We start from the raw sequence: 18,686 nt of genomic DNA on the forward strand, positions 1-18,686 counted from the left end.
AACCTTCTTGTGCGCGGATATGTGTTAAAACTGTTCACAGTCATCTCAATTGCAAATGAAAGGGTTGGAGCCCACCGTCCACTTCCTCAGCTGTGGATGGCGTGGAAGTGGATGCATGTAAATGTATGAGTACTTGAAAGTTGTGTAAACTAACTATTTACAGCACTCATTGTCATTGATAAGAAATCCAAAGACATAGACTGATCTTATAGTGTTTGTACTGAACATTAAGGTTTCTAATAACACAAAGTGTGAAAAAAAAATTATAGTGTGATAAAATGTATTAAAATATTCAGTTTCTAGCACATTACTAAATTATTTTATAATATATAACATATTAGAGCAGCATAAATTAGTGAACCAATAATAAAATTTGCGGCACATTTCGTGAACACTAAAAATTTCCTTCCTTAAAATTTTAAGTACAATCAACTTGGATGTTTAAGTCATTTCAACTTAAATTACATTAAACTGACTTTTAAAAAAATGAGTTGAATCTTGTATAACTTATTTTGATGAGTTAAAGCAATGTAAAAACACATGTTGTCATAACTTAATGATCATATAATTTTTTACAGTGCATGTTTCATCCAAAGCGGCTTACATTCAATATATACATTTATAAGCTCATTTAGCTTTCTTTCATAATGTGTGTTCCACACTCAACAAAAAATAACCTCTGCCAACCAATTTTCCCAATGTTTGTTAAATAGCCATTTTTCGCCTCATCACAGAAAGTGTTAAGTGGGTGCTTATAAAGATGGTTCTCACATTGAAAAAAAGACAAATTTAACACGTTAGAAGAGCAAGCCAAGTAACTCGACTACATTTATTTTACTGGTTACTGTTATTTTACACTTTACACTGTGAAAAAGCCTACGTAAAATGATTAGCAATTGATCACCCAAATGAATTGTTTAAATAACGTCATACTCTTAAAATAAAGACTGGGTTTTTCGCCAAGTTCCAAAATATAACGCATTTGCAGACATGTATTTGGAGAAAAATGATGTAAATGTGACATAAATTACAATGTGTTTAAGACATGTCAGTGAATTTTACTGGTTTGAAGTGTGGCATAGAGATGCTTAAAGGATTTTTAAGTCCATAAGTGTCAGATTTGAACACTTTGTTCATTTAAAACATTATGGAGCATGATAAGCACCAACTAAGCTGCTGCAGGATTTGCAAACTCCCTGTGGGTTGCAAACAGAAACAGCTGCATTTTTCAGTGATTCCACAGATGTCTTATGAGATAGAGGTTATTAGTGTTGTATGGTTTCCATACATGGCCTGGTAGATTGTCCACAATATCATCTACTCCACGCTGTCTTTATTTGACACGGCCGAAATGAACTCTTTCTTCAGAATCTCGCCATCAAGATTTCGACCTGAAGAAAAAAAGAGAGTGCATGTTACATTTTTTATGAAACAATTTTGAAACGTAATAAACGATGAAAAATGTTCAACGGGTAGATTAAGCATTTAGCATTTTACAAAGAGTTCTATATAGGCATTGCATCTTAATATCTGGAAGCACTTCTCACCTATGAAGACGAGTTGGTTGAGTCTCGGCTCGTGATCCGCCCAGAACTCTGGAGTCTCTTCCAGCTCATAAAGCTCATGGACCCCCTGCAACATCACCTTCTTCTGTTTTTGCTGGATGGAGAAGATCCCCTGCCACAACGAGAACAGATTTGATGAATATCATAGTGCTTGTACATGATACATTGTTGAAGGCAATGCTTATTTGGCATTTCGGTGGCTGACATAATGAAAGAATATACAGATGGGTGTATCCTTACCTTTAACCGGATAACTGTCATTGCCAATCCTGCTTTGTTCTTAAATATCTTCTCCCATAGGAGGTTCTACAGAAAAAAATATGTTTTTTTTTATTTCTCTAAAAAAAAACATTAAAATTTCAAGACATTTTGTTATGGTGTAAATATTTAATTTAATTTTGTTTTATTTATATGCTTCCATATGATGCATTTGTACCTGAATGAATATATTTAATAGGTCTTCTGACACACTGCCAGGTACTTCAAATGTTACAGTCAGCATACTCTGAAATAAAGCAAATACGTAACCCAAACATTAAACATTTGTCCCATCACAAACATTTTCAAACGATTACAAATGTACAGTACACTTTGATTCAAAAGTCTGGAGTGGACACCAGTAAGAAAAAAAATATTGAATGTATTTTAAAATGAAATTTATTCCTGTGATCATCAAAGCTGAATTTTTAGCATCATTACGCCAGTCTTCAGTGTCACATGATCCTTCAGAAATCATTCTAATATGCTGATTTGCTGATTATTATCAATGTAAAAAAAAAAAATTCCCAGGATTTTTTGATGAATGGAAGGTTTAACAGAACAGCATTTATTTGAAATAGAAATCTTTTTGAAACATTATGAATGTCTTTACAGTCACTTTTGATCAATTTAATGCATCCTTGATGAATAAAAGTATTAATTTCTCTTTTTTTTAAGTTTGAACAGTAGAGTAAGATTGCTGCAATTATTGTGCTATCAAGAGGATTTTATGCCACAAAAGGCAACAAAATCAGCAGCAGAATTTTTTTTAATTTTAAAAATGTTAGTCTGTTAATGTAAAATGTTAAACTGATCTTAAACAGCATCAGTATAACACTTGAATGAATTTCCCCTTGGTTTTAAACACTTACATTGCTTTAGCGCCCATTCTGCTGTAGTTCTCTGGGGTGTTACATGGGCCCTTTACAGATACTTAAACCATTGTTTGTCTGTGCTAAAAGTTACACAAAGTTACACTTCCTTTTTTCCTTTGGAATAACAAGAGAAAACAGGGCTCTCATTTACATGAAAAGAGCAGTGAAGTTTGGCTCTGAAGGGGGAGGGTGGGACCGACTGGGTGGATGCGGGAAAGTGACCCGTCCAATGATAAGAGCTCCTATGGAGAGTTTGGTTCAAGGATGGGGGGGGGACATTTAACATTAAACAAAACCTCCTTGTAGAAAGAGAAGCTGGATTGTTTTTTTTCCCATATGCCAATTCAAAATGTCATAAAACATGTCATCTTCACCTTGTCTAGATGTGGTTGGCTTGTTTTTACCAGCTGCAGCATTTCAGCTAACCTGCAGAACACAAGATTTCAAGACATTTAAATGTGAAACAAGTACATTGATTGATGTCAAATACCTTCAATAAACAACATTCTCTTACATACACAAATGCATCAGACAGATGTACAGTCTTAGCTAAAACCTTTCAAAGGGTTTGACTACACTGACGGGCCGGCCCCTAATCCTGCTGCTGGTGTGATGCGGAGGAGCTTTTGGGTTTAGTAACAGTAAGACTGAGCTTAATGCAGAAAGAAAGAAGAAGGAATCGCGCGAGGGAGCGGGAGAGCGGGCTCTGACCCCTCGGGGAGGGCAAACGTAGCTCTGTGGATTATTCGTCGGGCTGTGAGTACCACACAGCAGACCAGAGGGGGGTCATCCCAGACAAGCAGCCTGTGCTCAGGGGGGCAAATGGGCCACAGTCGGGGCTGAAAGGCAGTCTGTGTGGAAGTGCTTCTGTACCTTTACTGCAGACACCGGCTATAATCCTCTGCAGCTGGGCAGAGTCATTTACATTTAGTCTGTCTCACTGTAATTACTCTTAAACTGGGTGTTTCATTTTTTGTTTTTGTGTAAGTCATCAACATTAGCATGAGCTAATGGAGTGTTTGATCTTCGTTGGATGCACAAAATCCTCTGGGAAAAAATACCGGTGAACAGAATCGCCATTATGCTTTCAGTAAGAATTAAGTACTATAATTGTTATTCTTCAAAAAACACTTACCTTGTGCCATCTTTGGTATCAAAAGAATGTAAATCTAATACTTGAGACAGATCAACCCTATGAGAAAGGAAAATACACTTAATTCGTATTTATTTATAAAAAAAATTGATATCATTAATAGATAAGAAGATAAAGAGTGCCTTAAGCCTAAAAACTGCTGAAAAACTTTTTTTTTTTTTTTGGGGGGGCATTTTATGAAATTGATTGAACATACACTACTGTTCAAGTTTAGGGTCAGTAAGATTTTATTTTTAATTAATTAATTTTATTCAGCAAGGACACAATAAATTGATCAGAAATTACAGTAAACAGCAAATGTTTACTATAACTAATTTTAATAATTAAGCAGCAAAACTGTTTACAACATTGATAATAAGAAATATTTCCTGAGCACCAAATCAGCATATTAGAATTAATTCTGAAGGATCATGTGACGCTGAAGAGTAATGGTGCTGAAAATCACTGGAATAAATTACATTTTAAATTATATTAAAATAGAAAACAGTTATTATAAATTGTAATAATATATTTCAAAATATTACTGTTTTGCTGTTATTTTCATCAAATAAATGCAGCCTTAGTGAGCATAAGAGACTTCTTTCAAAAACATTAAAAAACAAATTAGTTTTTTTTTGTTTTTGTTTTTTACAGTAGTGTACATATAAGATTACAGGTCTTAAAATCTAACTGATTTAAATGTTTTGACAGACATTTGTTGCATGCATGCAGAAAGTCTGAAACAGCTTAAAAACACAGTACAATACGTATACCATTTTTATCATGGATCCGAATAAAGTGCATGTTTCGTGTTGGTGGTTTCTGCATATCGCCTCACCTGGATTTTTGTGTCTCCAAAATCTTTACGAGCCCATTTATTGATCTATAATGAAGAAGACAGAGCACATGTAAAAAAAAAAAAAACTCAGTTAACAAGTACTAGTATCATTACAACTAGACTTTTTACATTTTCTGAAGCAAATGTAAGAAGAGCAGAGGTCAACATTACAATGCCAAGATGTTATATTATGTTTGGTTGTCAAGGTATTCTGAATGGTTTTTATTCATTTCTGAAAGTCAAATGAGTCTACCCAATACTCTAAGATATTCTGGTACATAGAAATGAATAGGGTTCCTCCTTAAAAGCAAGTTTCTGATTTTTATTCATTTGATTGTTCACCATGCAAAAATCATAAGAAAATTGCTTAAAAAGTAATAGTACATTGCAACGTTTAATACTTTAATACTGAGTAAGGGGGTTCAAATCTTTAAGCAAAAGTGACATGCCTAAGCAAGCACCACTTGTAATTAATAAAACTGTTGTGGTGTATTCACCACAAAAACATTCATGACATATTAAAGACAGACACCAGAATCAACTGAATAACATACACTGGCGGTCAAAAGTTTGGACAAATTAAGAATTTTAAAATGTTTTTCTGAAGTAGTCTCTTATTCTCACCAAAAATGTATTTATTTGATCAAACAATATTTTTTAAAGTATTATTAAAATGTAATTTATCTATTTTCTGTTTTAATATATTTAATATATATAATTTTATAAAATATAAAGTATTCCTGTGATGTCAAAGCTGAATTTTCAGCTTCATTATGCCACTCTTCAATATCACATGATCCTTCAGAAATCATTCTAATATGCTAATATTTGATGCTCATTTTTATCAACACTGAAAACAGTTGTGCTGCTTAATATTTTTGTGGAAACCGTGATACACTACCATTTACAAGTTTGGGGTAAGAAAGATCTTTAAAAAAAAAAAATAGAAATTGATACTTTTTTTCAACAAAGATGCATTAAATTGATTCAAGTGACAGAAAATACATTTTTATTTCAAATAAATGCTGTTTTTTATTATTGCTGTTTTAAAAAAAACTTATTACATAATGTGATTACATGTGACACTGAAGTCTGGAGTAATGACAATGGAATAAATGACATTTTAAAACATATTAAAATAGAAATTTTATTTTAAAATGTAATAATATTTCAAAATAATTCTGTTTTTACTGCATTTTTGATCAAATAGTTGCAGCCTTTGTGAGCATTAGAGATTTCTTTTGAAAAACATAAAAAAAACTTTAATTATTCCAAACTTTGACCAGTAGTGTAGAACTAGTACTATACCTTTGACTAAAAGTTAATCTTTAAAAACACTGTGCATTATATCGGTGTGATGCCTGGATTGACATGTAGCATTTAAAATGATTGATTTTGGTTTTGTCATTTTTTATAAAAAAAAATAATAATATCGGCCATTTATTGGTAAAAGTCATTATCAGCCAGAATTTTATAATCAGTACATACCTAATAAGAACCTATAGGAATATAAAGGTTGACAGTTCTCACCTCACTGTATCTCTGAGCTGCAGCAGCTCAGTCGCATTCACTAGATCGGTCTTATTGATGATGGTCAGATCAGCAAGAGCTATCTGCCTAAAAAAAGAAAGCAGAATTCAGCACCATTCGCAGTCACCTGATAAATGCTGCCCATCTTTCCTAAATGTGTATGCGACAAAGGGAGACGACACCTCCTCGCATATGGATTATTCGTCATAAAAAGCAAATTGCTTCTATGTGCATCTACAGTTGCTGTACGCAAGTATGTGTGATTACAGTCGTATAACACATCAATAGAACAATACAGTACGAGAACATCTCGTGCCATTCTCTCTCTTTTGTCACTCTCTTTATTGCTCGTGTTCAATGTCCCACTCTCCCTTTGTATCTAAATGTGTGTGTGTAAGTGTGCAAACAGTCTTTGTTGTGTTTCATCCATCCCCCTGCCTGTTGTTGAGTCGTGTGTGGGTGGCATGGTTCGTGCCATACTCAAAAGGCGCCACCATTTTGCGCGGTAGGAAAACATAAACAGAGAGCAGAAGCGTTTTTTATGGCCTCTGACACTTGTGAGCATTCCGACATGCCTCCGAACCCCAACAAAAACACCCCGACCGCAGCAGGTGAGGTGGAGGGAGCTGGGCTGGAATCGGATATGTTTTTGCACAAACATTAGCACCAGCTGTAATGTTTAATAGAGATAACAGTCACAAATAGTATTTCGAAAGACCACACAAGAGGTGCTCATAAAAATCTGGACGTGATGGGGGGAAAAAATGGCTTCTGGATTCTTATAGAACTGTATGATGCATAATGAGTTATTTATTGTAATGATGAAGACTTTAAACTTTTTTCAGCGAACACCATATTTATACTGTATATTAATGAATCAAATAAGGTTTTACCTGGCAGCTTCATTGATAAGACCCTCTGGCTTTTCTTCTGTTAGATGCTAGAAGACAAATAGAAAATGACAGAATGATTACATAACACATACTGTTACAACAACAAACCTTCATAATCAGTTTTTTGTCGTATAAATTCATTTTTTATTTGGATTATATTTCAGTGATGCACAATTATTTCAGTGATTAGCACCTTATTGGTTCTCAGCTGAATATAATTTTACAATGAATATCCCTTTTTCATAATGCACATTATAATGTTGTGATGTCTAAATTCACTTGTAAATTTTAGTTGTTTTATTTCTAATTTATTTAGACAAAATAGTATGCAATTTTAATATCACAAATGTATCTTCAAATAAAGCTTGATGTATTTTTATGGACTGATTAAGACCTCTTTAACCAAGGTAAAATTGCATTGAGTGGCTTATTGCTTTTAGAAGATAAATTATATGCCAATGTGCAATGAACAGTTAATCTTCTAGATAATATTAATCAAAACAAATCATTCTTAATAGTTAAAAAAGCAACACAAGTTGATGCATATAATATTCAAGTGATGATATGCAGTCACAGGTGTGTGTAATATTGGCTTTTTTTATGGCAGCTTGAATGCAACTCGTGCAATCAGAATTCAGAGTTGGAATTATATCATTTATAATATCTAATAGAATGATAAGAACATTTAATGTCTCATAAGGTCCTGTAGGCTTAACTTCTGTTCTCTACAGCTTCCTATCTGACAATATGTCTTTAACATCCGAGCAGATGAGCAAACTGACATGTTTGCAATTACAAGATGCAAACTCACTAAAAGAAATCCAATTTCCAGGATATTATAACTTCTGAACAGTTTGCTCATTGAAAACAATTCTATTTATGTCATTCTGTGTGCTGCCAGTCGTCTCTGCTGACTGGAAGGAGGGATGTCTCAATGTCTGTGTTCAATATGTAATAACATTGAGCTCTGGGAGCGAGACAAGCCTCATCATCTGTCTGCACGATTTTCAAACCGACTGGCAGAGATCAATGAAAACAAGGGCACCTGATGGGCATGTCTCTGCAAGTCAAACCCTGAGAGAAGACACCTCATCTGAACCCCCCAAACCATAAAGTATCTCTTATATGGATGAATATATCAAGTGACAATGAAAGAGCAGGACAAAGGGTGACAGGCCCATTAGAGTGATTTGCCCTGATATCCATTATTTCTTCGGTTTCTATCAAGCCCTCCCCTGTCTTCACCTCAACAGGCGCTCACAGAACCCCAGAGGGCCGCGGTGTCGAGAGGTGCCACCTCTGCAATAAAAAGACTGACTTGCCAAGACTGACACCACTAAATGACAGCCTATTACCCAGGTGTCAGTACCACTGTCCTGCTCTCGGCCTGAAGTGTGAAGAGGAACGGCAAGGGGGGAGATTTTTCAGTGGGATACGATACTTAAAGATTAAATTTAAAATAAATGTTTTTTTTCTGGAAACATAATGCCTTCCAGAAACAAACTATTTTAAGCAAAGTGATAAACTCTGTATAAATGTATTACACAATGCTTACAAGGCCAGCTTTGAATTTATATATATATATATATATATATACACTATGTGTACGTGTGTGTGTGTGTGTGTGTGTGCGCGCGCAAAAAAAACGATAAACAAATGCAAAGTTGAGCTCATAAACAGCATGTAATACATTTATACAGAGTTGATTCCCAAAGTATTTTGGACTATTTAGACCAACTAATTAAAAAAATAAAAAAGTATCAATTTTTTAATATTTAATATATCAAACCTTTTAAAGTGACTTCTTAACTGGATCATTTAATGTCTCTTGTATCAAACACATTTTTTTAAAATATAAAATTAAAAGGTTTTTATCTTTCTTAAAATGTATCCATTTTTTATTTACCAATTTTTTTGTTTACACTGATTTTACTTGATGCATTTTTATTTATTTAAGTTTTAGTGTTTTCTAATTTATTTAGGCAAAATAGGATAGAATTTTTATATCAGAAATGTATCGGTTATCGCCCAAAACCAAACAAAACAAACAAACAAATAATATTAATTTTGGCTAGAACTGTAATAATGGTACATCCCTATATATACATAATACATAAAACATAAAAGGCTTGTTATGTCTTCAATTAAAACAAAGATTGATGACTGATTAAGACCTCTTTAACCAAGGTAAAATTGTATTGAATGGCTTATTGCTTTTTTTAGAATGTAAAATATATGTTATGCCAATTTGCCAATGTGCAATAAATAGTTACCTTTATAGATAATATTAATCGGAACAATAATTCTAAAAGGGTTATTTCACCCAAAAACTCTGTCATTAATTACTCTCCATCATGTCATTCCAAACCCATAAGACTTTCATTCCTCTTCGGAACACAAATGAAGATATTTTGGATGAAATCTGAGAGCTTTCTGTCCCTCCATTGACAGCTACACATCTACCACTTTGACGTTTTAAAGTTCATAAAGAGATCGTAAAACTTATCCATATGAATTGAATGGTTTAAATGGTCTAAATTTTCTGAAGAGACTCAATCGCTTTATATGATGAACAAATCAAATTTAGGCTTTAGGCTCAAATTTATTCACATATAAACATTGATCAGCGAACATAAAAAATGCTCAACCAAATCTGCTTGATATATGAGAACAAACCTCATTTGTTCTTGCTGAAGCTCAATAGTGCTGCATAACATGAGAATGAACCTGATTGGTTCTTGCAGAAGCTCAAACGTGCTGCATAACAAGAGAATGAACCTCATTGGTTCTTGCTGAAGCTCAAACATGCTGCATAACATGAGAATGAACCTGATTGGTTCTTGCAGAAGCTCAAACGTGCTGCATAACAAGAGAATGAACCTCATTGGTTCTTGCTGAAGCTCAAACATGCTGCGTAACAAGAGAATGAACCTCATTGGTTCTTGCTGAAGCTCAAACGTGCTGCGTAACAAGAGAATGAACCTCATTGGTTCTTGCAGAAGCTCAAACGTGCTGCGTAACAAGAGAATGAACCTCATTGGTTCTTGCAGAAGCTCAAACGTGCTGCGTAACAAGAGAATGAACCTCATTGGTTCTTGCTGAAGCTCAAACGTGCTGCGTAACAAGAGAATGAACCTCATTGGCTCTTGCAGAAGCTCAAACGTGCTGCGTAACAAGAGAATGAACCTCATTGGTTCTTGCTGAAGCTCAAACGTGCTGCGTAACAAGAGAATGAACCTCATTGGTTCTTGCAGAAGCTCAAACGTGCTGCATAACAAGAGAATGAACCTCATTGGTTCTTGCAGAAGCTCAAACCTGCTGCGTAACAAGAGAATGAACCTCATTGGTTCTTGCTGAAGCTCAAACGTGCTGCGTAACAAGAGAATGAACCTCATTGGCTCTTGCAGAAGCTCAAACTTGCTGCGTAACAAGAGAATGAACCTCATTGGTTCTTGCAGAAGCTCAAACATGCTGCGTAACAAGAGAATGAACCTCATTGGTTCTTGCAGAAGCTCAAGCGTGCTGCATAACACGAGAATGAACCTCATTGGCTCTTGCAGAAGCTCAAGCGTGCTGCGTAACAAGAGAATGAACCTCATTGGCTCTTGCAGAAGCTCAAACATGCTGCGTAACAAGAGAATGAACCTCATTGGTTCTTGCAGAAGCTCAAACATGCTGCGTAACAAGAGAATGAACCTCATTGGTTCTTGCAGAAGCTCAAGCGTGCTGCATAACACGAGAATGAACCTCATTGGCTCTTGCAGAAGCTCAAGCGTGCTGCATAACACGAGAATGAACCTCATTGGTTCTTGCTGAAGCTCAAACATGCTGCGTAACATGAGAATGAACCTCATTGGCTCTTGCAGAAGCTCAAACTTGCTGCGTAACAAGAGAATGAACCTCATTGGTTCTTGCAGAAGCTCAAGCGTGCTGCATAACACGAGAATGAACCTCATTGGCTCTTGCAGAAGCTCAAGCGTGCTGCATAACACGAGAATGAACCTCATTGGTTCTTGCCGAAGCTCAAACATGCTGCGTAACATGAGAATGAACCTCATTGGTTCTCGCACGTCAAACAAGCCTGATTGAGCTTCCGTTTACCACAAATGATAGCCTGGCTAACGTCAGACCTCTTTCTCATTGAGACGTGGTCTGGGAACCACATGTTAATTTTCTCGTATTTGAGGCGTGGTTTACGAATGCCCAGAGCCGTTTATTGGACGCTATGAATGTCTATCAAATGCGCCTGTACGTAGCTCATAGCCAATCGTTTCAATTATACCAGATGACGTATGTAGAGCGACAGAAATTCGACGAGGAAGAAGACAAAATAAACTTGCGTTCTAAACTACTTAGAACCATGCTTAGAACACTATCTAAGGCTGCATCGAAAGGTAACTTCGCGTCTGCTGCCATGTTAGATCCATAGATATAAACAAACTGCTTCAGTGTGTCGCATAGACGTCGTCATCGTCTTGCTGCTCCCTCCCCATTCTGTGATTGATCCCCTCGCTGAGGCGAAAATCTAGTCCATGGAATCCAGGCTGCCTAGCAGCGTGAATAAAATCGCGCTGCGCACAAGGCAGCAGGGGGAAACCCGGGCTACACAAATGATGTTTGCATTGATGAATGTTTATATGTGAATAAAACCCTAAATTCAATCTGTTCATCATCTAAAGCGACCGTGTCTCTTCAGAAAATATGGACTAAACCGCTCCCTTTATATGGATTAGTTTTATGATCTCTTTATGAACTTTTTGAAGCATCAAATTGGAAATTGCATAGACTGTCAATAGAGGGACACAAATTGCTCAGATTTCATTAAAGCTGCAGTCCGTAACTTTTGGCGCTCTAGCGGTTAATAAACAGAACTTCATGCGTCTTACAGAAGAACATTGTAGCCGGAGCTACTTCTCTCTGTTTCTGTCTATGTCGAGTCACGCAGGTACTGGGCTACTCCGCAGTGGTATGACCCGAACCAGTCTAAAATAGTCCGAATATAAATACTTATTATAGGTGTACTAAGACAAAAACATGGTTAGGAAAATTTATTCATGATGTACTCGCTTATTATATAATTTTTGTAAATGTTGAACACAAATAAAGTTACGGACCGCAGCTTTAAAAATATCTTAATTTGTGTTCCAAAGATAAACGAAAGTCTTACGGGTTTGGAATGACATGAGAGTAAATGATGATAGGATTTTTGGGTGAACAAAAACTTTAATAGGTAAAATAGTTCACTAGTGTTGGCTGTTTATGGTTGCCAACAACACAAGTTGCATAGAATTCAAGTGTGCATCAATTCAATCTGTGTATTGCTAAGAATAATACAAGCGTGTGTGGATCAGCAACTTACCTGCATTGCATATTTAGCATCTATAACCGTTACAATGCCTATGTGGGAGATGAGGAAACTGCATTATATTGACAGGCACATCATTAATGACTTCATCTGAGGCAACATTTATTAGTTAGTTATTTACCATCCAGGTAGACATCACTCCCTAATTCTGCATCAACCCAGAACATGGAAGCAACTGCTCCTGGTTTGGAAAACATAAATAAATACATTAACATTTATATAAATCACATTTATATACATTTTTAATATATAATCTAAAAAATTTGTTATAATTATTTTACTGTTCACTGTAAATATACAATGGGAAATCACATAATTCTACTTAATTTTTTAAAATAAAATCATGCAAAATATAGTTTCATGGCACTCACCTTTGAAAGGTGTGGAAAAAAATGAATTGGGTTATATACTATGCTTTATTTTAGCATAGGTTTTGCAGTGTTCATCAAGTTATTGAACACATTTTGCCTTAAAACTCACAACTCATACGGGTTTAGGGTGTAGGTATGTGCTTTAAAATGCATAACTAAATTTTATGGATGGCTTCAAAAAATTTTAACTACAAGGTAAATTTTGTTTGTTTCCATGTTTTCCAACTTTTCCTGTAAAAGTTATTTCACAGTTTCATGTTACAATTTGAGGCCATCTTGTTCACATAATGGAGTTTTGTCAAACTGTCAAGGTAGAATAAGAAAGCTCTATAAATATTTGATAGAAGTATAATGAAGGCAATGTTCTTGAAAGACACCAGGAACATCAACCATTCAGCCCACAAGCATCTTCTGACGAAGGGGAGGGGCTTATCCCCCTGAGGCCCCCAGGAGTGACAGGCCTGTCTCAGCCAATGACAGTGCAGAGCAGTGAAGAGGGGCTTGTGTCTGAGCTCTGAGGGTCCTGCACGCCACTGGCCCTTGACATCTATCACTCATGTGCACAGTCTGGCTACAGAGATGCTGACCCTTCCTGCCTTTCCATTGATCTCAGTTTCACTCTCAATTACGTTATAGTGCCTTTTGCTATGTATGAGAAAAATCCCTATACACAAAGATGTCTAAACTGTCTTGCAAAGTAAAAGTTACATTTAAAAGCTAAATGCTAGTGAGGACTAAGACAAGGTTGATTGCGTCTAGTGAGGAACTCCTTACAATTTAATTAAATTAAATCTAAGCCATAAAATATTGCATAATCGAAACATCTGTGTAAACAAACATGGATGTAACATATAGAACTCTCCCATACAAAAGATAACAGATAACAACATTTGAGCAAGCTGGCCAATGGATGCATTAGCTATCATAACAAAGAGATTTGTTATGTTACAAAGAAGCGTCTGCTGATGCACACTAAATACCTGGATCTGCCAATCCGGTGGTCTCTAGAAGGATGTAGTCAAACTTTCCTTTCTTCTCCATTAGATTTTCAATAGCTTTTAAACCATTGTCTCTGTAAAAGCAAGGGTGATAATGTATTATATGACATAATATATGCAATTGTACACTATGGTTCAAAAGTTTGTAAATAGTAAATTAAAATAACTGTTTTCTAATTTTAATATATTGTAAAATGCTTCAGTGTCACATGATCCTTCAGAAATCCTTCTATATGTTGATTTGATGGTCAAGTAAGTTTTCCAGGATTGACTGATAAATAGAAAGTTTGAATAAAACAGCATTTATTTGAAATAGAAATCTTTTGTAACATTATACATGCCTTTACTGTCACTTTACCTTGCTGAATAAAGTCTTCTTCATACATTTATTCAAAAAAACTCTTATTGACCCCAAACTTCTGAACATTAGTGTACGTGTTCATTATTTTCCATTACACAGCAGTAGTTATATAATGTTTTCGTAATGATTGGTAATTAAAACCAGTTTTATGTTTGAATCATGGGTACGATTTTTATGTTGCAGGTCAAATTGACCCTAATTGGATTAAATACAATTCCTGGAGAGAGAGAAAAATCACATTGTGAAAAAGAAAGAAAAAAATAGGTAAAAAGAGTAAACATTTAATATTAATACTTCTCACACACTACAACAAAAAATAAGCAACAAATTATTTTAAAACAGTATAACCATTTGTTTAAAAAATATGAATATTACAAACAGTATTGACATTTTATTTTAAATGTTTTTGTTTTATTTTTGTGTGCTTTCCTGAAGCTCAAACAGTAGAGAACGGCACTAGCAACGCCAAAATCATGCGTTTGATTCCCAGCGATATTAACATTCTTCGATATTAACTGATAAAAATGTACGCCGTCAACGCAGTGTACATTTCTTTGGATAATGTAAATTTAAATAACCTAAGAGAGTAATTCAGAAACTGACAAAAAAAAACTTTTTACAATTTTTTTTTTATATATTGGGTCTGTGTAGCTGCGGTTAACCACGAAATTGCGGGTCAAGTTGACCTGCGAACATCAAAATCGTCAAAAATGTTGTACCCTCATTTCACAACACCCAAAGTGTCAAAACCTTGCAGGCATGTTCATGACCCTAAAAGAGAAATTGTCACAAAATAAAAAAATCCTAGGTTAACCAGTATTTCTTTTTAAACACAATTTTGAACGAATCAAACAAACAAACTGAAGAGTTTCAACAAGGACAACAGTTCTTTAGTCACTGGAATGTAATAGGCAAGCAGAAATAGTGGGTTTCCAGTTAATCCATCTTAAAATCCAACAATAGTTGTGTGGCCCAGATGGAACTATACTTATCCTTCACACAACTACAGGAAACACACACACACACACACTACATTCACCCATATACTTTATAGACAATTCGTCCAAGTATTTGAAAGGGCGTACTTTACAGAGCAGCACAGGCAGCCGTTCCTCAGCTCCAACCACTCCTCGTAGAGCTCTCCTGCTTGACTCACAGCTAGAGACTTCTCCAGAGCACTGCCTGCACGACAACACAGCACAGAGTCAAGCTTATGTGCAAAGCAGACCCACATTACAATAATCTGTGCACTTCTGATGCATGTTCATGAATATTATCATCATGGAATAATGTATTGTATGTGTATGTAATATTATATGTAATGTAATAGTATTTTTTTCCTACTATGGAAGTCAATTGCTACTGTCAACTGTTTGGTTACCAACATTCTTTAAATGATCTTCTTTTATGCTCAACAGAAGAAAGAAACCCATAAAGGTTTGGAACAACATCAGGGTGAGTAAATGATGACAAAATGTTCATTTTTGGGTTAAGGTCCTACTATACTGCACTGTTTGAGGAAATAGGGAATGAATTTGTTGCCCTCTTCTGGTCATGACAGTGATAAATCCAGAGGGACTGTCAGGACAGATTAAAAAATCTAGGCATAAGACCAAAGCTAGAGGTCTTTTGATCGCTTATTTCTTTGCTCATTTTATAACTTACCTTCACCAAATTCATTAAGTATGACAGCTATTCGTTTATTATGTTGTTCTGTTAATATGTAGTTCAAAAGTGTCGTCTTTCCTGCACCTGTATATGGAAAAGAGAGAAATAAAGTTAAACCACTTGGAGTAAAATTGTTTTAAGGATATAATAACCTGTATTTGCATATTATTGTGCATTTTTATGTTAATACTATAGAAGAATCATATTTTTAAGTAAAAAAAAAAAAATAAAAAAGGTTTGGTATGCTTTATCAATGCACTTTGGAGTGATAGACATAAAACAGACATAAAAGCTGACCCAAGTATCCAGTGATGATGGTAACAGGTATCTGAGCTGTGGGTCCAGTGGGCTTCTCCTTGATGATGGGAACTAACTCCGGACATTCATCCTCTTCTTCCATTACTGAGATCTTTTAAAATAATGAAAATCTAGAAACACAAATTGGAGTTCAGATTAAATGAGGGTTTTATATTATATAAATGCATATGACAGGACATTCATTCTTCAGTGATAAGATTACTCAGGGTGGGCCGAATATAAATCGGACATATATTATATTTCACCATGTTTGACAGATCAGAACGTTGATTTTAGAGACACGTGCAGTCATTTTCGCTGTCAATACAGAGCGGTTTGGCACTACTCTGCAAGCGCCATGTATTCATTTCGAAGCTTATACACACAAATTAAAGACAACTTACAATTTACGAAATACGAGCTCTTAGATGAAGTATTCCTTTAAACCGTGACTTGCAGAGTGATATCTGTCGTCCAGTTTGTAATAAAAAACGCAATATTTCACTAAGGGGCAATATGCTGGTGTATCTGTAATCACGGTCCGACCTGCGCATTGACTTGCAGTGAGAGTTCCTGTTTAAAAACGGATCGAATTTTTATTTTTTAGCATTGTTCAGCATTAGGTTGAGCATAACAAGTGACAAAATAGAAGGGTCGCAAAAACAAACAAACGAACAAATAAATAAATCAAAATGGGCTTTTTTAAATTAATTTATACAGTATGTAGGCCTACCTTAAAGAGAAATCAACTTGAGGGCTTTCTGTATTTAACTTCATATACAAACAATTCAATAAAATAAACCATAAGTTAATTATGGTGACAATTAACAACAAATGTGTGCATTGGTTTATAATGCCTAAAGATCAGACCAGCTGATAGCAAACTAGCCATGATGCACCTAACTCTTCACTCAAAATAGTTACAGCATTTTCCTTGAATTTTATGGAAATAAGTTGATCAATAAGTAATTGTCCCAGACGAGGTAGTCAACAGCTTACTGTATCTATATATATATATAAATATATATATAAATATATACATAAAATTTGGCTTTTAAACCCAAATTTTAGTAGCAGGGTTACAAAAATTGTCTATTTTTGCTTGGCAGTTAAAGGATTGGTTCACTTCAGAATTAAAAATTCCTAATAATTTACTCACCCCAACAACAACCAAGATGTTGATGTCTTTCTTTCTTCAGTCTTCAGAAATTAAGGGTTTTGAGGAAAACATTCCAGGATTTTCTCCATAGTGGACTTCATTGGGGTCAAATGGTTTGAAGTTTCAATGCAGCTTCAAAGGGTTCTGGCCTACATGATCCCAGCTGAGGAATAGGCTAAGGGTCTTATCTAACGAAACAATCGATCATTTTTTAACCACAGATGCTCGTCTTGCACTAGTTCTGCGATGCACTGTGGCGCAGAATGTTTTCCTCTAAAACCTTAATTTCTTTTCGACTGAAGAAAGAAAGACATGAACATCTTGGATGACGAGGGTGCGTAAATAATCAGAAAACTACAACATAGGCTAATCCTTTAACTGAAATATAATAAGTTAAAGTTGAAGTAGCCTACTAAAATTACTAAAACTAAAATTTTAATAAAATTAAAAACAGATAAATAGAAATGACAAATACATATTATGTATACTTTTTATTTTTAAACTTAAATCAAAATGGAAACAGAAAATAAAAAATGAAAGCTAATTCAAAATAATAACTGCATTTACAGGCTCAGTATGTTTCACTGCTGGCTCATTCAAAACAATAACAAAGACGTAGCTTGATGACGCAGTGAATGGAGTGTGGAATCAGGGGAGTTGTCGTTTTCACTTCAACTCCCTATGGGTATATGACAGAACATCACGAATGTGCAAAACAAACAGCTGTGGAATGCTACCAGAGATCGTCGGCTTTGATTGAAACGTCAGATTTTTCAGAAAGCACACTGTGTTCCCATTGTTTCTACCGAAAGCTGATTGTGGGGACATGACTCCACTGACAGGCGACGCAAAGATATGGGCCATGTCATTGGTTAAAATTGCAAATTTCTCTGGATTTAAACATTGTTGAAAACATTTGGAATAATGTAAGTACACAAGTCAACAAAATATGTAACATTGTTTTAGTGTTTTTTTTTGTGTGTGTGGATATTTTAATGCAGCGTTTCCCAGTTGTGCCGCGGCACACTGGAATGCCATCTGACAAGAGCAGGGGTGTTGTGTAAAAACTCCATCAAACATTTTAATTTAATTATATGATCACGTTCCTCTTCATGCAAACGCTTTTAAACCATTCAATCGCACAACAGAAGAGAACGCGCTGTCTGTGAATGTCCTGCTGACACACACGACGCACAGAACGACACACGCCAGAATACAGACTCTTCTCTTTCGCGCTTGAACCAATAACAACACACAATTATGCCAAAATGACTGTTTTGTTGAGTATCCTCATAAGAGCAGTCTTAAATGAGTTAAATAAAGTCTTAAATGTAAAGAGTTGTGAGAAAAAGGGCACAGGTAAATATAACATTTAT

General features: G+C 35.2%; 1 protein-coding gene across 1 annotated transcript; it reads right to left on the reverse strand.

Annotated features, from left to right (window-relative positions):
- Positions 1–797: 797 nt before the first annotated feature.
- cbwd (COBW domain containing) lies at positions 798–16,716 on the reverse strand. Its single transcript, XM_084138674.1, has 16 exons — positions 16,556–16,716; positions 16,152–16,282; positions 15,852–15,938; positions 15,272–15,368; positions 13,808–13,899; positions 12,578–12,637; positions 12,451–12,488; positions 7,092–7,138; positions 6,199–6,285; positions 4,669–4,713; positions 3,834–3,890; positions 3,073–3,124; positions 2,002–2,070; positions 1,806–1,871; positions 1,548–1,677; positions 798–1,391 (listed from the first exon to the last, which is right to left on the reverse strand). The coding sequence occupies exons 2-16, from the start codon at positions 16,252–16,254 to the stop codon at positions 1,318–1,320; spliced, it is 1,104 nt and encodes a 367-aa protein (XP_083994800.1). The 5' UTR covers positions 16,255–16,282; positions 16,556–16,716; the 3' UTR covers positions 798–1,317.
- Positions 16,717–18,686: the final 1,970 nt, after the last annotated feature.

The sequence above is a fragment of the Abramis brama genome, assembly GCF_963993115.1.
Source record: "Abramis brama genome assembly, chromosome: 16".
Lineage (NCBI taxonomy): Eukaryota > Metazoa > Chordata > Actinopteri > Cypriniformes > Leuciscidae > Abramis > Abramis brama.